At 36.8% G+C, this 20,558-nt stretch overlaps 1 protein-coding gene across 1 annotated transcript; it reads right to left on the reverse strand.

Moving 5' to 3' along the window:
• Nucleotides 1-3,146: 3,146 nt before the first annotated feature.
• Nucleotides 3,147-20,234, reverse strand: ACAA2 (acetyl-CoA acyltransferase 2). The gene is made up of 9 exons (XM_011969055.1): nucleotides 20,037-20,234; nucleotides 16,724-16,852; nucleotides 15,027-15,143; nucleotides 13,548-13,695; nucleotides 11,538-11,713; nucleotides 10,861-10,990; nucleotides 6,670-6,740; nucleotides 4,786-4,940; nucleotides 3,147-3,559 (listed from the first exon to the last, which is right to left on the reverse strand). The coding sequence occupies exons 1-9, from the start codon at nucleotides 20,232-20,234 to the stop codon at nucleotides 3,475-3,477; spliced, it is 1,209 nt and encodes a 402-aa protein (XP_011824445.1). The 3' UTR covers nucleotides 3,147-3,474.
• Between the last annotated feature and the right edge of the window lie 324 nt (nucleotides 20,235-20,558).

Genomic DNA, 20,558 nt, shown 5'->3' on the forward strand with positions numbered 1-20,558 from the left:
CCTATCTGTCATCTTAATCCTTTGAAGATTAAGCAATTTTTTATGCTATAATTTCTTCAAATATCATTTGTCCATTCATTCACCCATTCATCCACTCACTTACTCCCTCAACAATATTGTGCATCTACCATGGGCCAGGCGCTGTGCTAAACACATGAAGTCTTTGCCTTTATGGAATTTACAGTCTAATAAGGGAGTGAGACAGTAAATGGACTACTAAGAGAATATGAATTCAGGAAAGTTCCATAAAGGTCAGGGTGCTACAATGGAAAGTCTCAGGGAGAGGAACTTAGGGTGAACAGAGAACCTGATAGAAGAGGAAGCATGTGAGACTAGGTGAGCAGGACCCGGGCCCAGGAAGGCACAGGAAAGAACATCTGCCAAAGCCCTACAGCATGAAAGAGCATGGTGTGCGAGCTGTCCCAAGAAAGGCCATTTGTGTGACACACTGGGAGCTAGAGGAGTGGCCTGAGACCATGTTAGAGTCACCATAGTTTGAGTTTTTAAAAGACGCTCCTGGTGGCTTCTTAGAGAATAACTGAAGAGGGGTAAGAATGGAGGTAGGAGCCTCTAAAAGCTCTTGTGGTTGTCCAGGCAAGAGATTCTGGTGGCTTAGACCACAGTAGTGGAAGTGGAGACGGGAAGAAATGGTTGTATTTGAGCTTGTATTTATATCTTGGAAGAATTCATAATACTTGCTGATGGACCGGAGATGAAGAGTGAGGGAGAAGATGGAAATTAGGGAAATGCCCGGATTTATGAGTTGAGCTACTGGCACTGAGAAGAACTTGAAGAGGGAGCTAGTTAAGTGGGATATAAAAGTTACTGTTCAGGGCATGTTTAAGAAGACATCTGTGAGACAGTCAGGAGGGGAGTTTGCTACAGGAGTCTGGAGGTAGAGACCAGTGCTGGGATGTAAATGTGATGATGTATGTATGTATGTATTTTGAAACAGGGTCTCACTCTGTCACCCAGGCTGGAGTGCAGTGGCCCAATCACGGCTCACTGCAGCCTCAACTTCCTGGGCTCAAACAATCCTCCCACCTCAGCCTCCTGAGCAGCTGGCACTACAGGCACATGCCACCACACCCAGCTCATTTTTCTGGTTTTTTGCTTTGTACAGATGTGGTCTCACTATGTTGCCCAGACTGGTCTCTGAAGTCCTGGGCTCATGTGATCCTCTGGCCTTGGCCTCCTAAGTGCTGGGATTACAGGCATGAGCCACTGTACCCAGCCAAATGTGATGGCATTTAGAATCATGGAAAGAAATCGCCACAAATCCAAAAACCAATCCCAAGAAACTCACAGCAGTGGAGCAGTTGCCCAAGAAGACGAAAAAGAATGGCCTGAGAGGCAGTGGAAAAGCAGAGACATGAACAGAAGTCAGTTCAAGGAGGAATGGTCAACTGGGTCATGTTTTGGAGAAATCAAATAAGGTGAAGACAGAAAGATCTCCACTAGTTCTGGCAATATGAACATAAAGGGTGGCATGAGTAAGAGAACTGTGGCTTAAGTGGTGGCAGCCAAGTGAGATTAGAGTGAAGAATGAATGAACTACTCATAAAGTTCTTAAGAAAACTAGGAATAGAAGGAAACTTCCTGACCTTGATAAAGTATTATCTATCAGAAACCTACTATAAGCATCAACTTAGTGAGTAACGAATATGAGCATTAACCACATTTTATTTCCTCCAGTACTGTGCCAGTGATCTCAGCCCAAGGCAAAAAGGCAATAAAAATAAATGAGATACTATCTGCGTGATTCAAATTAATAAAAGGGCTCTGCAAGCTGGCTAGATATATAATATACAAAAGCTATTCATTAGCAATAACCAAATGTAAAAGAAAATAGGAGACAGGTCTCAATCGAATAACAAAACTACCCAAGACCTTTATGGGGAAAAGTGATAAACCTTAAGGCCTGTGCCAGGAGATGCCCTGGGAAGAGGCTTGCTTCAGCCATTTAATTGGCGACAATTCCTCCTTCATCTGGAAATTCATAGGCTTGATAAACGATCACTAGTGTTTCTAGAATATGGTAACATGTGGCCTTGGTCATTTCATCCCACAGAGAAAGTTTATTATAAGTTACAACAAAAGAAGAAAATGTAAAAAAATGTTCCGCAAAACATTGTTTTATTATGAGAAATTATACAGGGTTCTTACTTTTTAATATTTTTATGACATTAGAGGAAGCCTGCTTCTCGGTAAGGATCCCAAACAAGAAAAAGCTGGACTTGCCTGTTGCCACTAGTCCATTACCCCAAAACATGGGTGGGCCGCTTGTCATCTGCCTCTCTATGACAGAAAGGGGGATGTATGTGCCACTCCAACTTTTTAATCAAATGAAGGAAACCATATGAGCAAAGAGTTGAGGAAACAGTGTAGGTACTTATGATACTATTATTTAACATTATCTAGTATTATTTAACATCTATTATTCAGTGAGCCATGATTGTGCCACTGTAATTCAGCCTTGGGTGACACAGTAAGATGCTATCTCAAAAAAAAAAGAAAAAACTTTTCCCTAATAAATGTATAACCCATAAATTCAATTTAATCTCAATTAAAATTTCCAATGGCTCTTTCATGAAGTTAACAATAGGGCCTTGCCCTACTACATATCCAGTCTTAGAACAGATAGACAAAGCAATAGATGTGTTGGGGCATTTTAAAGGGAGAAAATAAAGGATGAAAAATGGCCTTTAAGCTGAGAAGAAAGGAAGTAAGGTTTATACATACAGCAGAATATTATTCAGCCTTTAAAAAGAAGGAAATTCTGACACATGCTACAACATAAGGTGGCTGAATCTTGAGAACATTATATAAAGTAAAATAAGCCAGTTACAAAAGGACAAATATTTATAATTTCACTTATAAGGTACCTAGAGTCATCAAATTGATTGATAGAGACAAAATACACTGGTGGTTGTCAGGGGATGGGGGAAGGAGGAGTTATTGTTTCCGTGTGTGATGATTGAAAAAGTTCTGTAGATAAAAAGTGGTGATGTTTGTACAAAAATGTGAATGTACTTAATGCCAGTGAATTGTACGCTAGAAAAGAGTTCAGATGGTAAAGTTTATGTAATATGTATTTTATCACAATTTAACATTTAAAAAAATATAAATGACAGGAAAACATTAACTGAAGTTAAGGCAACATTTATTTGATTTCCTTATAATCATATTACCTAAGGCAGAAGTGGTGGTTACTTGGCAAGAATACAATTTCTTTTAATGTCTTCTTTAGTTCAGAAATCATATTTCACTGGTACAAATCTGAGAGAATGTACTTCTAGCATGGGCTCCTATTCATGATCAATGTATTTTTGTGTCACCATGGGTTGATCAAATGCAATCGCTGTTTCAATGGCAGGGCATGGCCAGTTGTGGCAGCTGCTCTGAAGGTCACTTGTTTTACTGTGGCCTGGCCAAGCAAAGTAAGAGTGGGTCACAGTGAGCTCACTGGTCTCTTCAGGCTGTGTTCTGAATGATGACAGCAATACCTTGGCCGCCTCCAATGCAAGCTGATCCAACGGCATATTTTCCACCTCGACGTCTGAAAAAGAAAGCAGTGACTGAAATCTACTCTAATTTAAAAATTAGATTAATTAAATAGAACTAATAACAATCCCATTTGCATTATTCATTCTTATTCAGCTCATCTGCTCAATCTTTTCCCCAGTCCTCAATATTAGTATGATTACAACAGGAAAAAACTTTGGAAAGCTGAAAGTTTTTAATTTAAAAAAAAAAAAAAGGGAGGCAAACTAAAAAGGAGATGAGTGGATTTAGGGTTAGAGGACCTGAAACACATACACAAGCTTGCATGTGTTATGGGAAAGAAGTGAGAAGAGGAGGTAACTGGATAAACAGGGGAAGCTGGGGAAGGGGATGAACATTCAGCTCCTTTAATTTATACAGTGAGAGCCTCATGGCACCTTAGAAGAAATGTAATTAATAAAGTTTGTCCCTATGAAAGGGCAGATAATTTAGAAACTATCCATGTCCCTTTCATAAAAATTAGACTCTTTTAAAGTACTCATCACTCCTAAGATGATGACTTTGAGAAAATTATCCAGGAATTATTTCTGTATGTGTCAAACTTCTGTATATGTCAATCACCTATTTCAACTCAGTGAATCATTAAGTGAAATAAGAGTCACATTTCCCCTGCCCTAACAGGGAGTCAGAGTAATTTTTCAGCCTGACTTACTTGGTTTTGTTTGCAATTTTTGTACAAACAGAGCAGAATGTTCCAAAATTAGATAGTACCAGAAGGAGGAACTCTTCTATCAAAACTGAAAAGTACCGAACACACAAAAGGTTCCTGTGGAACCCTGGAAGCAGTGAAAAGAAAAACTTAGCTCAGACCCAAATTGTCAGTTTGCTTAGATTTCATAAATTATGGCATCTAGATCAGTACTCACTCAGTACTTTTTTTTCTAAAATAAATTTATTTCACTCCTGTAACTGGCACTAAAACACACATGCCATGAGAAGCAGGGCCTCATTATCTGCTCATGCAGTGAACACAAGCTGAGTGGTGCATAAAGACTGGACACACAGAGGAAGAGCTTGGTTCCTAAGTGCAGAGCCACTAACAAGCTGACTGACTCATCTAAGAGACCAGATGAAAAGCACTACCCAAGTAACTTGTTCCTGGTAAGAGCCTGTGCAGGAGACATGAAGAATGAAAAATGTTGGAGTGTTTTGGGGAAACCTAAACCCATGCATTTCTATAAAAAATAGCAAATCTGAAATGCAGCTATTTCTAGCAAGTACCTTAATTCATGAACCAGGTGTGCAGTAATTCTTGATCCAGATCCTCCCAGTGGGTGACCCAAAGCAATGGCTCCTCCATTCACATTGGTTTTACTTATGTCAAGATCCAAACTCTTCTCAACAGCCAAGTACTGGGGAGCAAAAGCTTCATTGACCTTAAAACAAAAATTAAAGCACTAACAAAAATCCTTACTCACAAACTAATTTTTAAATGAGAATGGTCGAGTCCTATCAATAGCTAAGTCTGCTGTTTCTTCCTGTTTAAGTTACCTCACAAAGTTATTATATCTACAATCATTCTGTATAAAGCTATCAGGTTTGAAATGTGTGCATTTACTAAATAATTTTAGTCAAATGCATCCCTTAGAGGAAATTATCAGTAATCCCGTAAATTGACACATACCAGACACAGTGGGATATTGTAGAAAGTCCACAGGTTTTAGAACTGGATGGATGGTTCAAATATTGGCTATATCATTTGTTAGGGTGTGACCCTGTGTGTATTCTTTAAACTCTTTAAATTCACAATGTGGCAGAACTGAAAAGTATCATATTATACTTACCCAAACTTGCAATTACCTCACTTCAAGTTTATAGTACTGTATTATCATATGATCTTAATTCAGGAACTTTATAGATAAGGAAATTCATTCTAAGAAAGGTAACTTTTGCAGAGTTGGGATAAAATTCATTCTGTGCTCTTTCCTACTATACTCTCTGGTCTCTCAAGATGGTGCCTCATTTGTGCTGAGATCCACCATTATCTTTCTACTCTACAGAGCCATCTTCAAGGAGATACTAAGAGACCTAGACTAGGTAGTGAAACTAGGCTTCTGAACCTAGGAAAACTGTTCTGAGTTATGTCCTTGAGAATGTACACATTTACAAATGATTATGAACAACTTTCCAGAGTAGATATACTTCAATAGTTTTAAATGTGAAGTCTAAAGTGAGAAATTTAGTGGCACCTATTTGCTGACACAAATATAATAAATTAAGCAGCCTCTTTGAGGCTCTGATCTGTGATCTACTAAAAGTAGAAGATTTAAGGATAAACCACTTGTCTGAAATCATGGTTTCCTATGTGAGAGATTATCACAGAGGAAATCACACCTGTGCCTACGCCTTCTCTATTGAATTAAATATAGTCAGATTTCCTTTGTTCTGTTAGTTATTTCCCAATGCCAACATCACATGCTTAATCACCTAAAATTTTCAAATACTCCAAAAGTGTGGAACGTATATAACCATCTTTGTTTCTCCACTTCTTCTTTTAATTATGCTAAATGCTTAAGACACTTTAGTGCTAATACTAACATTTAAAAAGAAATCACTCAATAAATTTAAGTTCTAGTGTCAAAAATTATGATAGGTGCATCCGAAATCAAGCTATGACTATCGTATAAAAGCCAAAGATACATTTAGATACATTTAAGGGAGGGGGCTCTATTTGGGGAGAAGGGCAAGAAACTTATAGATTTGGTACTAGATATGGCTTTTCTATTATGTCAATTATTTTACATTTATTTACTTTATTAAATTAGGTTAAAGTTACTTTTCTCCCACCTTATATAATATTCAACAGGGATGTTAATAGTCTAAAATGTAACAGAGTTTTATACAGTAGTAAGAAATTTCCAGGAATTTATACTTTAGTAGGAGAAATCAGGCAGTTTGAATATTCAAATAAAAGTAAAGCATTTTAACCAGGTGGGGAAAAGGATCAACACAAGGCATCTAATGAAGGTACTATTTATTTAGATGTACATCATTTGGAAAGGCTAACTAGAATGAAATTCAAAGAGCAATGAGACCAAATTAAAGTCATTTATGCTATAAAAGTACATGGTTTATTCATGTTGTAAAAAAAGAAAGAACACTTACCTCTACCAAATCCATGTCCTTAAGACTCAGTCCTGCTTTCTTCAGTGCTCCACTGATAGCAGGGACAGGACCTATATAATAAAAATCTTCTATAAAAATATAGAAATAAATGTCATCTTATATTTATGTATCAAGCTTCTCCTTCTTTCCAAGTAAGGAAGAAATAATGCAGCAATTATTAGTAGCCACAAACCTTACTATCTTGATAGTACCTATTAAATGAAGTGACAATAAAGAGGCAGAAAAAGGGCCCGGGCATGGTGGCTCATGCGTGTAATCTCAGTACTTGGGGAGGCTGAGGTGGGAGAATCACTTTAGGCCAGGAGTTCAAGACCAGCCTGGCAACACAGCAAGACCCAGTCTCTTAAAAAATAATAATAATAATAATAAAAATAAACTGGAACCAAGGTGAAAAGTTGTTTATACATTCAAACTGCAGATAAAAGAATTACATGAAAAGTTCTACCATAAACAGCTTTAAGATTTAAAACAGCCAAAGGAATCATATATGGGATTTTATAGTCAGTTATATTAATAGATCATAATTGATATCAAAGACCAAGGCAGAGTGAGTGCTCTCCTGGGAGCCAAGCCATATGCATTCATAGCACAGAAGTTACTGTGGCTACACTCTGAATTTTCAGGCCCATTTGGATAAAAGGCAAGAAATAGCAGCAGTATCGCCACATGGGCACAGAGAGATGGGAAGCTACGAGGCACTTCAGGGAAGGTTTTATCAAGTAAGGTGATGTTTACAACTCCAAGGGTAGGCAGAAAATTTAAATAAAACATAACTTCTAATTTAAGAAATGCAATGCCATCTAATAAGACTTCTGAAATAAACTTTAGCTCCCAGATTTCTGATGATCTAATGAGAGTTTAATATTGCTCATAGTTTAAGTAAATCCATATTTTTTTCCAAAAGGTAAAAAATTTGGGTAGAGATGATTATCTACTTTTCTATTTGTTCTTGAAGAATGAAACTGCCAAAAATGTCTACAAAGAAAAATATGTGGTATGTTCTGCTGAATGCAAGTAGTCAAATATTCAGCATCAAGTTTCACAAAAATCAGTATTTACAAGAAAGGTATAATGAAACCTAAATATAATATTTATTTTGTCACGCAGTTAAAATGCTCTTTGGACAACAAACCGTGTGCTTATTGATTAGGACTGTCCAGGTAATGCATTTCAATTTCAAATGCCAGTTTCATATGGCTACTGATTTACTACAGGATCCAATTCCAGATTCTCTTTGTATGTCTAAAGCATGAAAATGTGAAAATGAGATGGGTATTCAGTAGTAAAGCATCAGTTATCCAGCCTGGTCAGGGGATGAAGTAGCCAACAGTGGTGACAGATACACAAAAGGTGGACAATCTTCAGACCACTGTACACACTTCCTTGTCTGCATAAACAACACAGCAAGCATGACTCGGTATGTTCACTTTAACTCAGAATCCACTGTAACAATACGCTAGGCCATAACTTGATTTTTAAAGGACTCTTCCCAGACCACTGTTATTTACTGGGACTCAAGAAGGTTTAGTATTCTTGTTAGGAAAAGGAGACCTTATTTCTAGTCCTGTTTCCTGTCACTAATAGCTATGCAACTTTGTGCATCTCTCTGGGCATCAAGCTACTCATCAATAATGCTCTGAATTGGTTTTCAACCTTTTTCTCTTTAAGCGTCAGGATTCTTTCTGCATAAGGAAGCTGAGTAATAGATAATGCCAGAACTGCTCCAGCTGAAGAGGCTCAAAGTTCCACCCACCACCCTCTACCATTGCCACCCCTGAGGAATTCCAGGGACTGCTGTCTTTCTGTAGCTGTGTACTTCCTCAGAACACTACTATTCTCTTCAAGTCATGGCTTTCCCCCACTTTTTTTTTTTTGGTCTGCAGCTATTCTGCAGGGCTAAGGATTGCTAGTCGTTAGGTAATCATAGGACTGAGGACCACTATTCTTGTAAGTAAGTTAGATTAACAAACCAGTTGATACTCAACAACTTATTCTCCCCGCTTATTCAACTGGGATGCTTCAAGTAGTTACCTTGTTTAATCCCATCACTACACACAAGTGACAGACAAGCTTCTAGATGAAGGGGGCAGCTGATACTGTGGGACACCTGGAATGTACAGCTCTGATCAAGCCCTGAGGAAAAATGACAGTCCTACCACAGTGGCATTCTTTGTATTTTAGGGCAAATATTCAGGCCCAGGAACAGAAGGAAGGAAAACAACCCTTTCTTTGCTCACTGGCTATGCTAATCTATCAGAACCTATTAAATACGGTTAAACTGTAAAAGAAGTATAAAATAACCAACCCATGTGACATACATTTGTTTGATCATCAAAAGCATCTAGGTGTATGGGAAAAAAAAAAAACCAAAAAAACTCTGCTCTTGCGCTGGGCGTGGTGGCTCACGCCTGTAATCCCCGCACTTTGGGAGGCTGAGGCAGGTGGATCACCTGAGGTCAGGAGTTTGAGACCAGCCTGGCCAATGTGGTGAAACTGTCTCTACTAAAAATACAGAAATTAGCCACGTGTGGTGGTGGGCACCTGTAATCCCAGCTACTGGGGAGGCTGAGGCAGGAGAATCACTTGAATCCGGGAGGCAGAGGTTGCAGTGAGCTGAGATCACGCCACTGCACTCCAGCCTGGGTGACAAAATGACTCTGTGTCAAAAAATAACAAAACTAAACAAAACAAAAAACAAAACCCAGCTCTGCTCTTGGGCTCCACTCTGAACCTACTGAAACAAAATCTAAAGGTGTGGGATTATGAGCGGATTTTGACAATCATCTGGGGTTGGGAACCACTGCCCTAGATATCAAAATAATAAATGCCATAACAACATATGGATGTTTAATTTTTCCACCACCTTCCATTTCTAAGACAAAAGTTATGTTTTGCCAATAGTGGATAGCCGAAAGCTAATAAGCTTCTAAGATTGACTTTTCACAGGTGTCAAAATATCTTGCAGTTCTTGCTGACATAAATTTGACACACATAGTGAGAGACGACAAGCTATGAACATGCCAGCTTTCTTAGGAATTCTATACAGAAATATGTCTTCTCTAAGGGACATGGCAGCAAATATGGTTGAGTATTAATCCCAAATCAGCATAAGTGGTATTGTTCGAGTAGAACCCGTAGGCTTACACTGAAGGATCTCTGAGATGACAGGCTGGTAACAGGTTCTCCTCCTTCTCTCTTGGAACCTACCTCAAAACAATTTAGTTACTCAAAAAAAGGGCTAAACAATCTGAAATCTATACCCTAGGGCAGGCTTTTCCTTAGAGTGGGAGGTTATATGTAGGTGGGATAGATCAAAGTTACTGAGTACCAAATTTTATTTTTCCAAGTGAGGCAACTAATTGGTTTCCTATTCCCCCAGAGAATGACAGGAACTATTAAAATTCAGCATCATGTGTGGTTCCTAGGAGTGCATCCAGCAATAGAGTTCCAAATTTTTTCCAGCTAGTACTTTACCAATCTAAATAATTATTTATAAGTCTTTATTTTGCTAATACTCACCTGAGCAAGAGGAATATTATTTTGACTTCCTGAGACTATGCGTTTAACTCACAGTGAAGAGAGCACTTGATTTCAGAGACTTGGATTCATACCCTGGCTGTCACTTACTGATCTGGAACCTTACAAGACAACCTCCCTAAGCCTCAATTTTCTAATTCACAAAGAAGTCTCCCTTACTAGAGACGTGGGAAGACTGAATGAGGTACTTTCATTGTGTGTAAAACAACCAGCAAGGAGCTGCGGTACCACCTTCTCCATACAGCCTTCTCTATTTCACCCCAGGATTTCTCCCATCTCATAATTTATTTTATCTTGTCAGGATCACGTTTCTGTTTCGATTATTTCTGTTATTTTCTGTGTGTTGATTTCTAAACTCTCAAAGGAACAATAAGATATGATTACTGTGTGTTGATTTTTTAAATCTCAAATGGACACTAAGATATGATTACTTCCTCCATGGAGTTTACACGGTCTTGGTTTTTCTATTGTGTCTAGGATAGTTCTTCATAAAGATTTTTTATTTAAACTGATCACCAATCTTCTTTTCTCTACAGGTGACCTTGGTTTGGCCACTTTTTCAGGACTCTAAATGCCAAAGAAGACTTATCTCCAGAAATATTATAGAACCAGTTTGTTTTACTACAAACTTACCAATACCCATGATAGAGGGATCACATCCAGATACAAAGTAGCCCACAATTCTTGCCAGTGGTGTGAAGTTATGCTTCTTAACAGCATCTTCACTAGCTATGATAACAGCTCCAGCACCATCAGCTATCCCCTTGAAAATAAAAATACTAGAATAACTAAAGGCTAAAATAATCCAGTTAATCAAGGTTTGAACTAATGGAGTAGTAGTATCAGGAATATGGCAGGACATAGGAAGCCAGTGCACAATCTGAGATACAACTAGAAAAGTGGTACTCTGGTGGATGAAGGAGATTTTTTAAGGCACAGAACACAACTTTACTAAAGAAAAAGGAAAAGGGTGTCAAGGAAAAACTTCTTTCTAGATGTGAGTAGATGTAAGAAAAAATACGATGAACTGTATGCATGAGAAAAAAAAGTTTGAAAACCAAAATAAGCCAGTTAGATTTGTTTCTGAAATGTCTTAGTTCGGAAAAAACTAAGAAATCAGAAGAGTATTATATAAATATGAAAAGATTTTGTGTGGGACTATGAAAACCTACATTGATTGAATATGAACACTATTAGTTTAAGCTAAACAACTAAAGACTGGCATAAAAAGTATTTACAAGATACTTCATGATTATCTTGCGTTGAACACATCAGGAAGAATTGAAGCTAATCTGTGTGGTGATACCAACCGATGCATTCCCTGCAGTGACAGTTCCATCTTTCTTGAATACTGGAGGAAGTTTCTGTAACTGTTCCAGGGTGGTTTGCGGCCGAGCATGCTCGTCTACCTGCATTGTCTGTTTTCCTTTCTTTGTCTTCACTTCAATTGGTGCCATTTCATCATTAAAGTAGCCAGCATCATTAGCTGAAAAATAGTAGAAAGACTATCATAAGAATAAAAGAAACATAAATATAAGTCAAACATATTCAATTTCTGATCTACCCTTTCCTCACAGTCTACTTTAAAATTGAGTCTTTATTATTTATTTATTTTTAAGATGGAGTCTTGCATTGTCGCCCGGGCTGGAGTGCAATGGCACAGTCTCAGCTCACTACAACCTCCGCCTCCCGGGTTCAAGCAATTCTCCTGCCTCAGCCTCCCCAGTAGCTGGGATTATAGGCGCTCACCACCATGCCCGGCTAATTTTTTTATATTTTTAGTAAAGACGGGGTTTCACCATGTTGGCCATGCTAGTCTCGAACTCATGACCTCATGATTCGCCCTCCTTGTCTCCCAAAGTGCTGGGATTACAGATGTGAGCCACCGCACTCAGCCTGAGTCTTTACTACTTACTTACACAACTTATCTTCCATATTGGAGGATTCATGATACCATCATGTGTTTATATAGATGCATTTTGCATCTTTTAAAAATTATATTTTTAAAAATTATATTTTAAAAAATTATATTTTAATTTTTTCACTACAATTTTTTTTTAACCAGGTACTGCTAAGAGTGTTAGCAGCATTTGTCTATTAGCTATAGATGTAAAGGCACTAAGTGGATTTAATGCCCCTTTTAAACTTCTTTTGTGAGATAAGCAATTAAAAAGTTACCAAGTTATCTATGCCACAAAGTAATCTAACAAACTTAACAGTGATAGGCAACCCGAAGAAATTATGGGAGCAATCACTAATACAATTATAAGTAAAACACCTTACCTACTTTGACCTCCACTGACTAGAATGTACTGTAGTAATCTACAGCTTCGGAAATAGGGTCAGGAATCATACTAACCTAATTTGGGTATCACTTTACAATTGGCAAAATACTTTCTTTATATGCCCTTATGTGATTTTACAACAACCTTATTAGATAAATAGGGAAAGCAAATATTGTTATCTCTATTTTACAGAGGTTCAGTGAATAAATGATTTGACTGAGCTTGATAACTTGTGCATGGTAGAAGTAGAAACAGAACTGATAACTCTTGACTTCCAGACCAATCCTCTTCTACTATGAACATATAACTAAAAAAACACAGATGAGTTGGATGGCATCAGCTCTATTCCACTTATCCTTCTGAAATGCTAAGATGGACTTTATCCTCATTACCTCAAGCATTTAATACTCCTAAATAAGAGTTTCCACTTGCTTTAACAGTTTAATTTTTAAAATATCACATTTCTTGAACTGCTGTCACATTGCCTGTTTTGGATTGGCGCTATAGCAACCTGCTGTGCTACACCAGGGCACTCTAACTAGAGTCTCAGACTAGTTCTAAGTCTCCGAGTCAGGTACAATGATTCTTAATTAGGAATGCGAGAAGGAAAGCATAAAAGACCCAGTGGGTCTTTTCCAAACACATTACCCCTTCTTATGATTATGATATGGCTTGTGGGAGAGGACATCCTCTATATTGCAGTCCACAGTGAGTTATCACCTCTGACAGAGTGTATCACATTCCTCAGCATGTTCTACTGACAACAGGACCAGTTCAGCACAAAATTCAAGGGTCTATCTAGGGTCAAGTAGCAATACCACTTTTTAAGTAGTATTAACTTTTTCAAAACAGAAATTCCCAGTTAATTTTGCAATAATTAATAAAATATCTAATCATCTAAAAACAAATAATGAAAAGATGTAATAATTCTTAAAGGTATGATTTGTAAATATTATATAACCATAATAGAAATGATGAAAATATTTCCTATAGATATTTATTCTATAGATACTGATATTTTCCAATTTCACTCACCAGCTTTCCATCTCTGCTGTGACTGCAGGGCATATTTGTCACATTCTTCTCTGCTTATTTTGTGTTTTACAGCAAGATTCTCTGCAGTCATTGCCATGGGGAGCTGGACATGCTGATCTGTTAATCCCGCCCATAAAGAATCTTCCAGCTATTAAAAGACATTAATAAAGTGACTTGTTAAGGCATTACCTTTTAAAAGTAATATAAGTTCTTTAAATTTAAATAACACTTCCAATAAACAAAAGTAAAATTAAGACTTTCTGATAACCATTTACTATTTTCATATTCCTATTCGGTTCTGGGATATTTTCTAAAAACATGCAATGTTTTTGAGAACATTCAGTGTCACACAATAAAATGCACACATTCTCTGTCCCTCTCTAAATATGTGTCTAAGAACAGCCAACAGGACTAGACATGCATGGTGAGATCACAGAAGTTACCCTATAATCAAAAACTAAATCCTCAAGGTCATATTTTGTAGAAAACCTGACAATGAGTCTTCATGCAATGTTTTCTTATAGCCACCTTTGTAAACCAGCCCTGAGTTCTGTAATAAAGAGTATATCTTTCTCATCCTGTGCCTCAGTGACAGGAATAGCTGGTTCTATCAGTTACTATGAGGCTGAAAAGAACTTGGGACAGGGTCTCAGAGTCACAGAAAGGTTGTTAATTATTATTCAAGTAGTTAGAGTCTCTGCTAAGTGTGTCCCACTTTGCTGCCTCATCAACGTTTGACTCACTGACTTATCTTTATAAAGGATATCTCAAATGTGTTTCATGGCTAAAATCCGCATAGATTCTCTTAAGTCTCATTCCTTTCAACTTTCAAAAAGGTCAGGTGAGAAACTGGGTGAACAGTGTAAGTCAAACATTACTATTGAAAATGTTAAAAAATATAAAATGTCAGTAGCCCTTTCACATGCAAATGAGAAGAAAACATAATTCTTTATCAGTATTGTACTATCATTCTCAAGTTGTAGCTCTCAAAGATAAAATCAGTTTTTGTTTGATTTGGGACAATATAATCTGTAATCAAAGACGTTTTGTGTGATGAAGAAGAAATCTATTCTGAGATTGTCCCAGAAATAAAACTTCTATAAGTCACATTAAAGATTTAATTACTCAGATTACTAATTGTTTAGTCGGGAGATTAATTCACTCTTCTGTCTATCCTTTTAATCCACTTTTTCCCTTCCTCCATCTCTCCCATGCCTATGGCCACTTACTTACACAGGATAATTATACTACTAGAGGTCTGCTGAGATAGAATCTAATTTCATATGGGTTAAAAATGTCAAAACTAACAACCAAAATAGAGTTTTGAAATAGTTTACAAACTTCTAATCGTTCATATCTTGCCAATACTCATCAACAAAATTGGTATCAAAATTAGTTTTCCCATAAAAAGGTATGTTGTTAAAAGTACTTATATAATGCTAATAAGAACTAATTCTTTTAAATTTTTATGGTTCCAACCTTGATATCTGATCCAAGCTTGGTTCCAAAACGCACATTTCTGACACAGTAGGGAGCTTGGCTCATGCTTTCGGTTCCTCCACATAAAACAACTTCAGCGTCTTTAACACAAATTTCCTATTTAAAAACAAACAATAAAAACTCCTTTAACCGTACCCAATGTATTAAGAAACACACTGATTTTACAAATTAATGGTAAATCCAACAAATATTGTACCCCAGCTTACAGTGTCTCAAAAGGAAATGCTTTTAAAGTAACTGTAAAGCAAACGCTAACGTATCCATTACCAAGATGTAGGGGGAGAAAACTAAAAGGTTTCAATCATGTTTGCCTGAGTAACAGGCCCTACCTACATTTGGCTAAGAATAGTAATACTTAACACAATATAAACCTTGAAAATCAACAGAGATATTAATATCTGGCATAAATGTACAGCAGATAATAAAGGACAAACCCTTTAAAAAGGCAAAAGAAAAATTTATCCCATTAATGGAGGTATCTGAACGAGACCAGAGATTTACAAGAACTAGTTCAATCTAGGTGGCTCATAACAAGGAAATCATTTCATTCTTCCAACACTTTCCACTGTTTGTCTTTCTCAGAAAAGCAGCAAATAATGAGCCTCTAAGAAAACATGATGTTTCTTAAAATTATTACTAGGAAAACTGAGGTCACTATTTAAGATACATCGTTATAGAAACAAATTAATGTGAAAATTGTTTATTAAAATACGCCTCTGTCTCTTATTTTGTTTGTAATAAAATGAAGACTTTTACAAATGAAATTGAATTTCACTTTACTCTCTTCCCCGTGTTCAAAGAAACAAAAGTATTTAACCAACCGTCCTTTAAAAAGGTCAAACTAGTTTGTACTTCTAACAGCATCATTCACTTCCTTTGAAATAAAACACATTTCCTTATCCTCTCCTAAATTCTTGAGAGTTCCTGCTTGCCTCACAGTCTTTATTCAGTGCGTCACAGGTAATGCTCACAGACCTGGGTTCAAATTCTACGACTCAGTAATCTTAATGGCTTTAATAATCAGTTTCCTTGCCTGTAAAATGAGAATAATAATAGTTCTTGCTTCATAGGATGGTTGTAAGATTAAATGAGATATTGAATGTAAATCTAGCAGGGTGCCTAGCATGTAGGAAGCACTCGAAAAGAATGATGAACATACTAACTTTTAAAAACATTGTAGTACAGTATATACGTATATAATACCATTTTAACCATTTTTAAGTGTACAGTTCAGTGGCATTAAGTGTATTCATAGTGTGATGCAACCATTACCACCACCCATCTCCAGAACGCTCTTCATCTTGCAAAACAAATTCCATATCCATTAAACACTAACTTTCCCTCACCAGCCCCCGGGAACACCATTCTACTTTCTGTCTCTATGAATTTGACTACTCTAGGTATCTCAAAGAAGTAGAAACACACAGTATTTGTCCTTTTGTGACAAGCTTATTCCACTTTCAGGTTCATTATTAGCTTTTTTTTTTTCTTTTTTTTTTAGAGACACGGTCTCACTCTGTTGCCCATGGCTGGAGTGCAGTGGTATGATCACGGTTGACTTGACCTCCAGGGCTCAAGCAATCCTCCCTAAAGCTAAAGTGTTATATTGCAGTGGGACATTTCTTCTAGTAACTATTAACATATTTTCAGATAATTTAAAAACATGTTGTCCATACCTGACATCCATTCACAATGGACTGGAAACCAGAACCACAGAGCCTATTAATCGTGAGAGCTGGGGTCTCCTTTGGGACTCCCACACGCAAACCCACATGCCTTGCCAAATATATAGCATTTGAAGAACTCTAGAAGAGAGAAGGAAAATAAAAATAATATCCTCTATAAATCTAGTAATTAAGAACAAGCACCAAATACATGGAAATGTTGGCAATCTATCAAAAATGATAAACTATATGGCTCTAAGGTAGGACAAAATACATCTAAGTACAGCATATTATATCTAATACGTGTTTACAATTTGACTAAAAACTATAGTCAATAGGGTTTTTTTCTATTTTTTTATTGGGGTAAAATACACATAACACAATTTACCATTTTAACCATTTTTAAGTGTATAGTTCAATGGTATTATTTAAATACATTCATAATGTGTAACCATAGTCAATTGGTTTTCAAATATATTAAAGATAACTGCCACTTAGAGAAATCCCACTAAGTCCTTAATATAAGACAGAAATTTATAACAATTAGAGTTATTTAAAAATGGAATAGGCTATCCTAAAGTAGTATGCTCCTTAACAGAGGAAGTATCTGAGGCTGTGGTTCTCAACCTTGGTTGCAGGCTGGAATAACCTAGGAAGCTTTATTACATACTCATGCTCAAGTTCCTAAGCAAATCAATTAAACCAGAAAGGCTGGAGGTGGGGCCTGGGCATCAGTAGTCACTTTTAAAAAGCATCCCAAGTAATTCTAATGTAAAACAGGCTGAGGACTGCATACTTAGGGAGAAGACAGATGAATGATTGGTCAGGAGAGTAAGAGGTAGGAGTAGACCACCTCTCTCCAAACTTTAAAATGCATACAGGGGCATCTTGTTATAATAAAATGTAGGTTCTGAATCAGCAGGTCTATGTCTGCCTGAGATTCTGCATCTCTAACCATTTCCCTGGTGAAGCTGATGTTGCTAGTCCAAGAACCACACTTTGAGTAAAAAGAATGCCTTAAACAAAAAAACAAAAACCAGTAACAACCAAAAACATTAACAGCCTGTTTTGGAGGCTGTTAGCAACAGCAAAAACAAGTCTGACAAAATGTAAAAAATTGGTCTATCAAGGTACAGGGTTTTAGGATGTTCACTGTACTATTCTTTTAATTTTTGTGTAGGTTTCAAGTTTTTCAAAACTCAACAAATTCAGTACATTTATAAGTTAAGGGTTTTGAATGCAGATGAAACTGGGAGGAACTCAGTATAACATCAATTAATCTACTAACTGTTTCATTTGTTGACGGAGATGAAATTATCTTATTTTACAAATTAATGCCATTAAAAAACTTCTTGGTCAATGGATATTCTTTTGCCAAGGTTTGTCAAATATTGCATATCAACAGAATAAAAAAGATTTACACGATCATCTCAGTCAACAGAAAAAGCATTTGACAAAATCCAACACCCTTTTATGACAAAAACACTGAACAAACTAGGAACAGATGGCAACTTTCTCAATCTGACAAAGGGAATCTATAAAAAATCCACAGCTATCATCATACGTAAAGGTGAAAGGCCAGATGCTTTCCCCCTATAATCAGGAATAAGACAAAGATATCCGTTTCTTATAACTTCTATTCAACACTGGAGATTCTAGCCAGGGTAATTAGGGAAGAAAAAGAAAAAGAATCCACATTGGATTTCATTGTTTCTTAAAAAATAAGTAAAACTCATTTATTCCAAATGATATTTAATAATATTAAACTCAATTAGAAAAGCAGCTTTGTGGTATTTGTCAAATGTCATTTGAAGCATATTCTGTTCTCTCTTAACCATGAAGACCTAACCCCAAATATTTACCTGTTAAGCACTTAACATCCTTACAAGAAAACTCTATCTTGGCCTGACAGAAAACTTAAGGCAAGAAAAACTGTCTTTAGGAACAGAGGCACAAACACAATTAAACTAATACTATTTAGAGTGACTTTGTGTTATAAAGTTTGAGAGAATACATGCTGGGAAAAAAAAATATTTTAGAAGGAAAACTTTAAAATTCTAGAAAACACAAAAACCAAAAGTATCCAATTTCTATTTAATCTGTTCTAATGCCTTCTTAGGTCAGAGGTAAAAGCTACAAAATAAAATAAAAATAACAAAAGACAATTATCGAGAATTCTTTACGAAAATATTTTAGGTTCAACAGACATAACTGCCAAAGAAAAAAAGTCACTGCTTTTTCTGGATGTGAAGATACACAATGGCAAGATGAACAGAATCAAGTTCAAATGCAAGGCCTAGTGATTTCTGTGTCCATTGTCATTCTCTTTCCTTTAGCAATGATCACATCATTGACATCTTTAAATATATATATCATATATACATGTGTATATATGAAAGATAGAAACTGATCAAATATATACACACACACACACACACACATATATATATATATAAAATCTTTTTCATTAGATTATTACCTCCTTTTAGTCCACCTTGGGTACCATAGCACCTATAATAGCCTCTAACTAGGTATCCAATAAATGTTTGTATACTTCAAAGGAATTCTGAATTTTCAATTACCTGCATATGAGTGACTGATTTTGTACATCACACATAGCAAGACAGAGGGTAAGGAAGCATCTTATTTCTTACAACAAACACTGATCAAGCTCCTACAATGTGTAAGAAAATTAGGGGAGGTGTGCTGTATTGCTTGGGTTTACTAAGGTGGCATATAGAGAAAATCAATTAACTTCAAGTAAGCCAAGGAAGTCAATCTGCTATTTAGGAAGCACTGAAATGCATCCCAAGTCAGATAGACATACAGTTTCTAGAACATATGATGCTTTGAATTATGCATGACATTGATTCTGGAGTCACAGAAATTACTAAAATTACAAATGTATGACGTCTGTAACTATTGGCTGGGAGTGGTGGCTTACGCCTGTCATCCATCCCAGCACTTTGGGAGGCCAAGGCAGGCGCATCACAATGTCAAAAGATTGAGACCACCCTGGCCAACATGGTAAAACTCTGTCTCTACTAAAAATACAAAAATTAGCTGGGCTTGGTGGTGCACACCTGTAATCCCAGCTACTCAGGAGGCTGAGGCAGGAGAATCGCTTGAACCTGGGAGGCAGAAGTTGCAGTGAGCCAAGATTGCACCACCATGCTCCAGCCTGGCAGCAGAGCGAGACTCCATCCCCCCAAAAAAAAGGTCTATAACTATTAACTTGTTTACCATTATGATATGTTAAAGGAATTATTTTTAGAAACTGATCAAACAAGCAATAGGAGTGAACACCTTCCTTTACCCTACTAACCTGCACGACATTGCCTATAATCACACTGTCAACAGTTTCAGGTGAAACTTTGCCAGCAGACAAGGCAGCCTTGGCGGCAAATTCAGACAAGTCAGTAGCAGTGAAGTCTTTCAGAAGACCTCCATAAGCTCCAAAGGGCGTTCGCTTAGCAGCAACGACAAACACACCTATTGCAACAAGAAGAGATTTGTAAGCCATCACAGATTAGTAAATACCTCTAAATGCTTCAAATAATCTCACCGTGAAACCTTACACAATTTAAAATTAGATGACAGAAATTTCTGTTAGGCAATAATACCTAGAATAAGTCACACCCACGGAAGCAGAGTCTTAAGGATCACCAGTTTGACAGTTTGATCTTTACTTACGTGCAGGTACCAAGAACTGCACTGCATGCTGTTAAGGAAGGAGACCACCACTTCTCCTGTGCACCACCCCCTACCCCTTGCCTAGTTTATAAGACAGTAGGAAAAGAAAAAAGCAAAAAGTTAAAAAGAAACAGAAGTAAGATAAATAGTCAGA

This window comes from Mandrillus leucophaeus, unplaced genomic scaffold (assembly GCF_000951045.1).
Source record: "Mandrillus leucophaeus isolate KB7577 unplaced genomic scaffold, Mleu.le_1.0 Scaffold87, whole genome shotgun sequence".
NCBI classification, from domain to species: Eukaryota; Metazoa; Chordata; class Mammalia; order Primates; family Cercopithecidae; genus Mandrillus; species Mandrillus leucophaeus.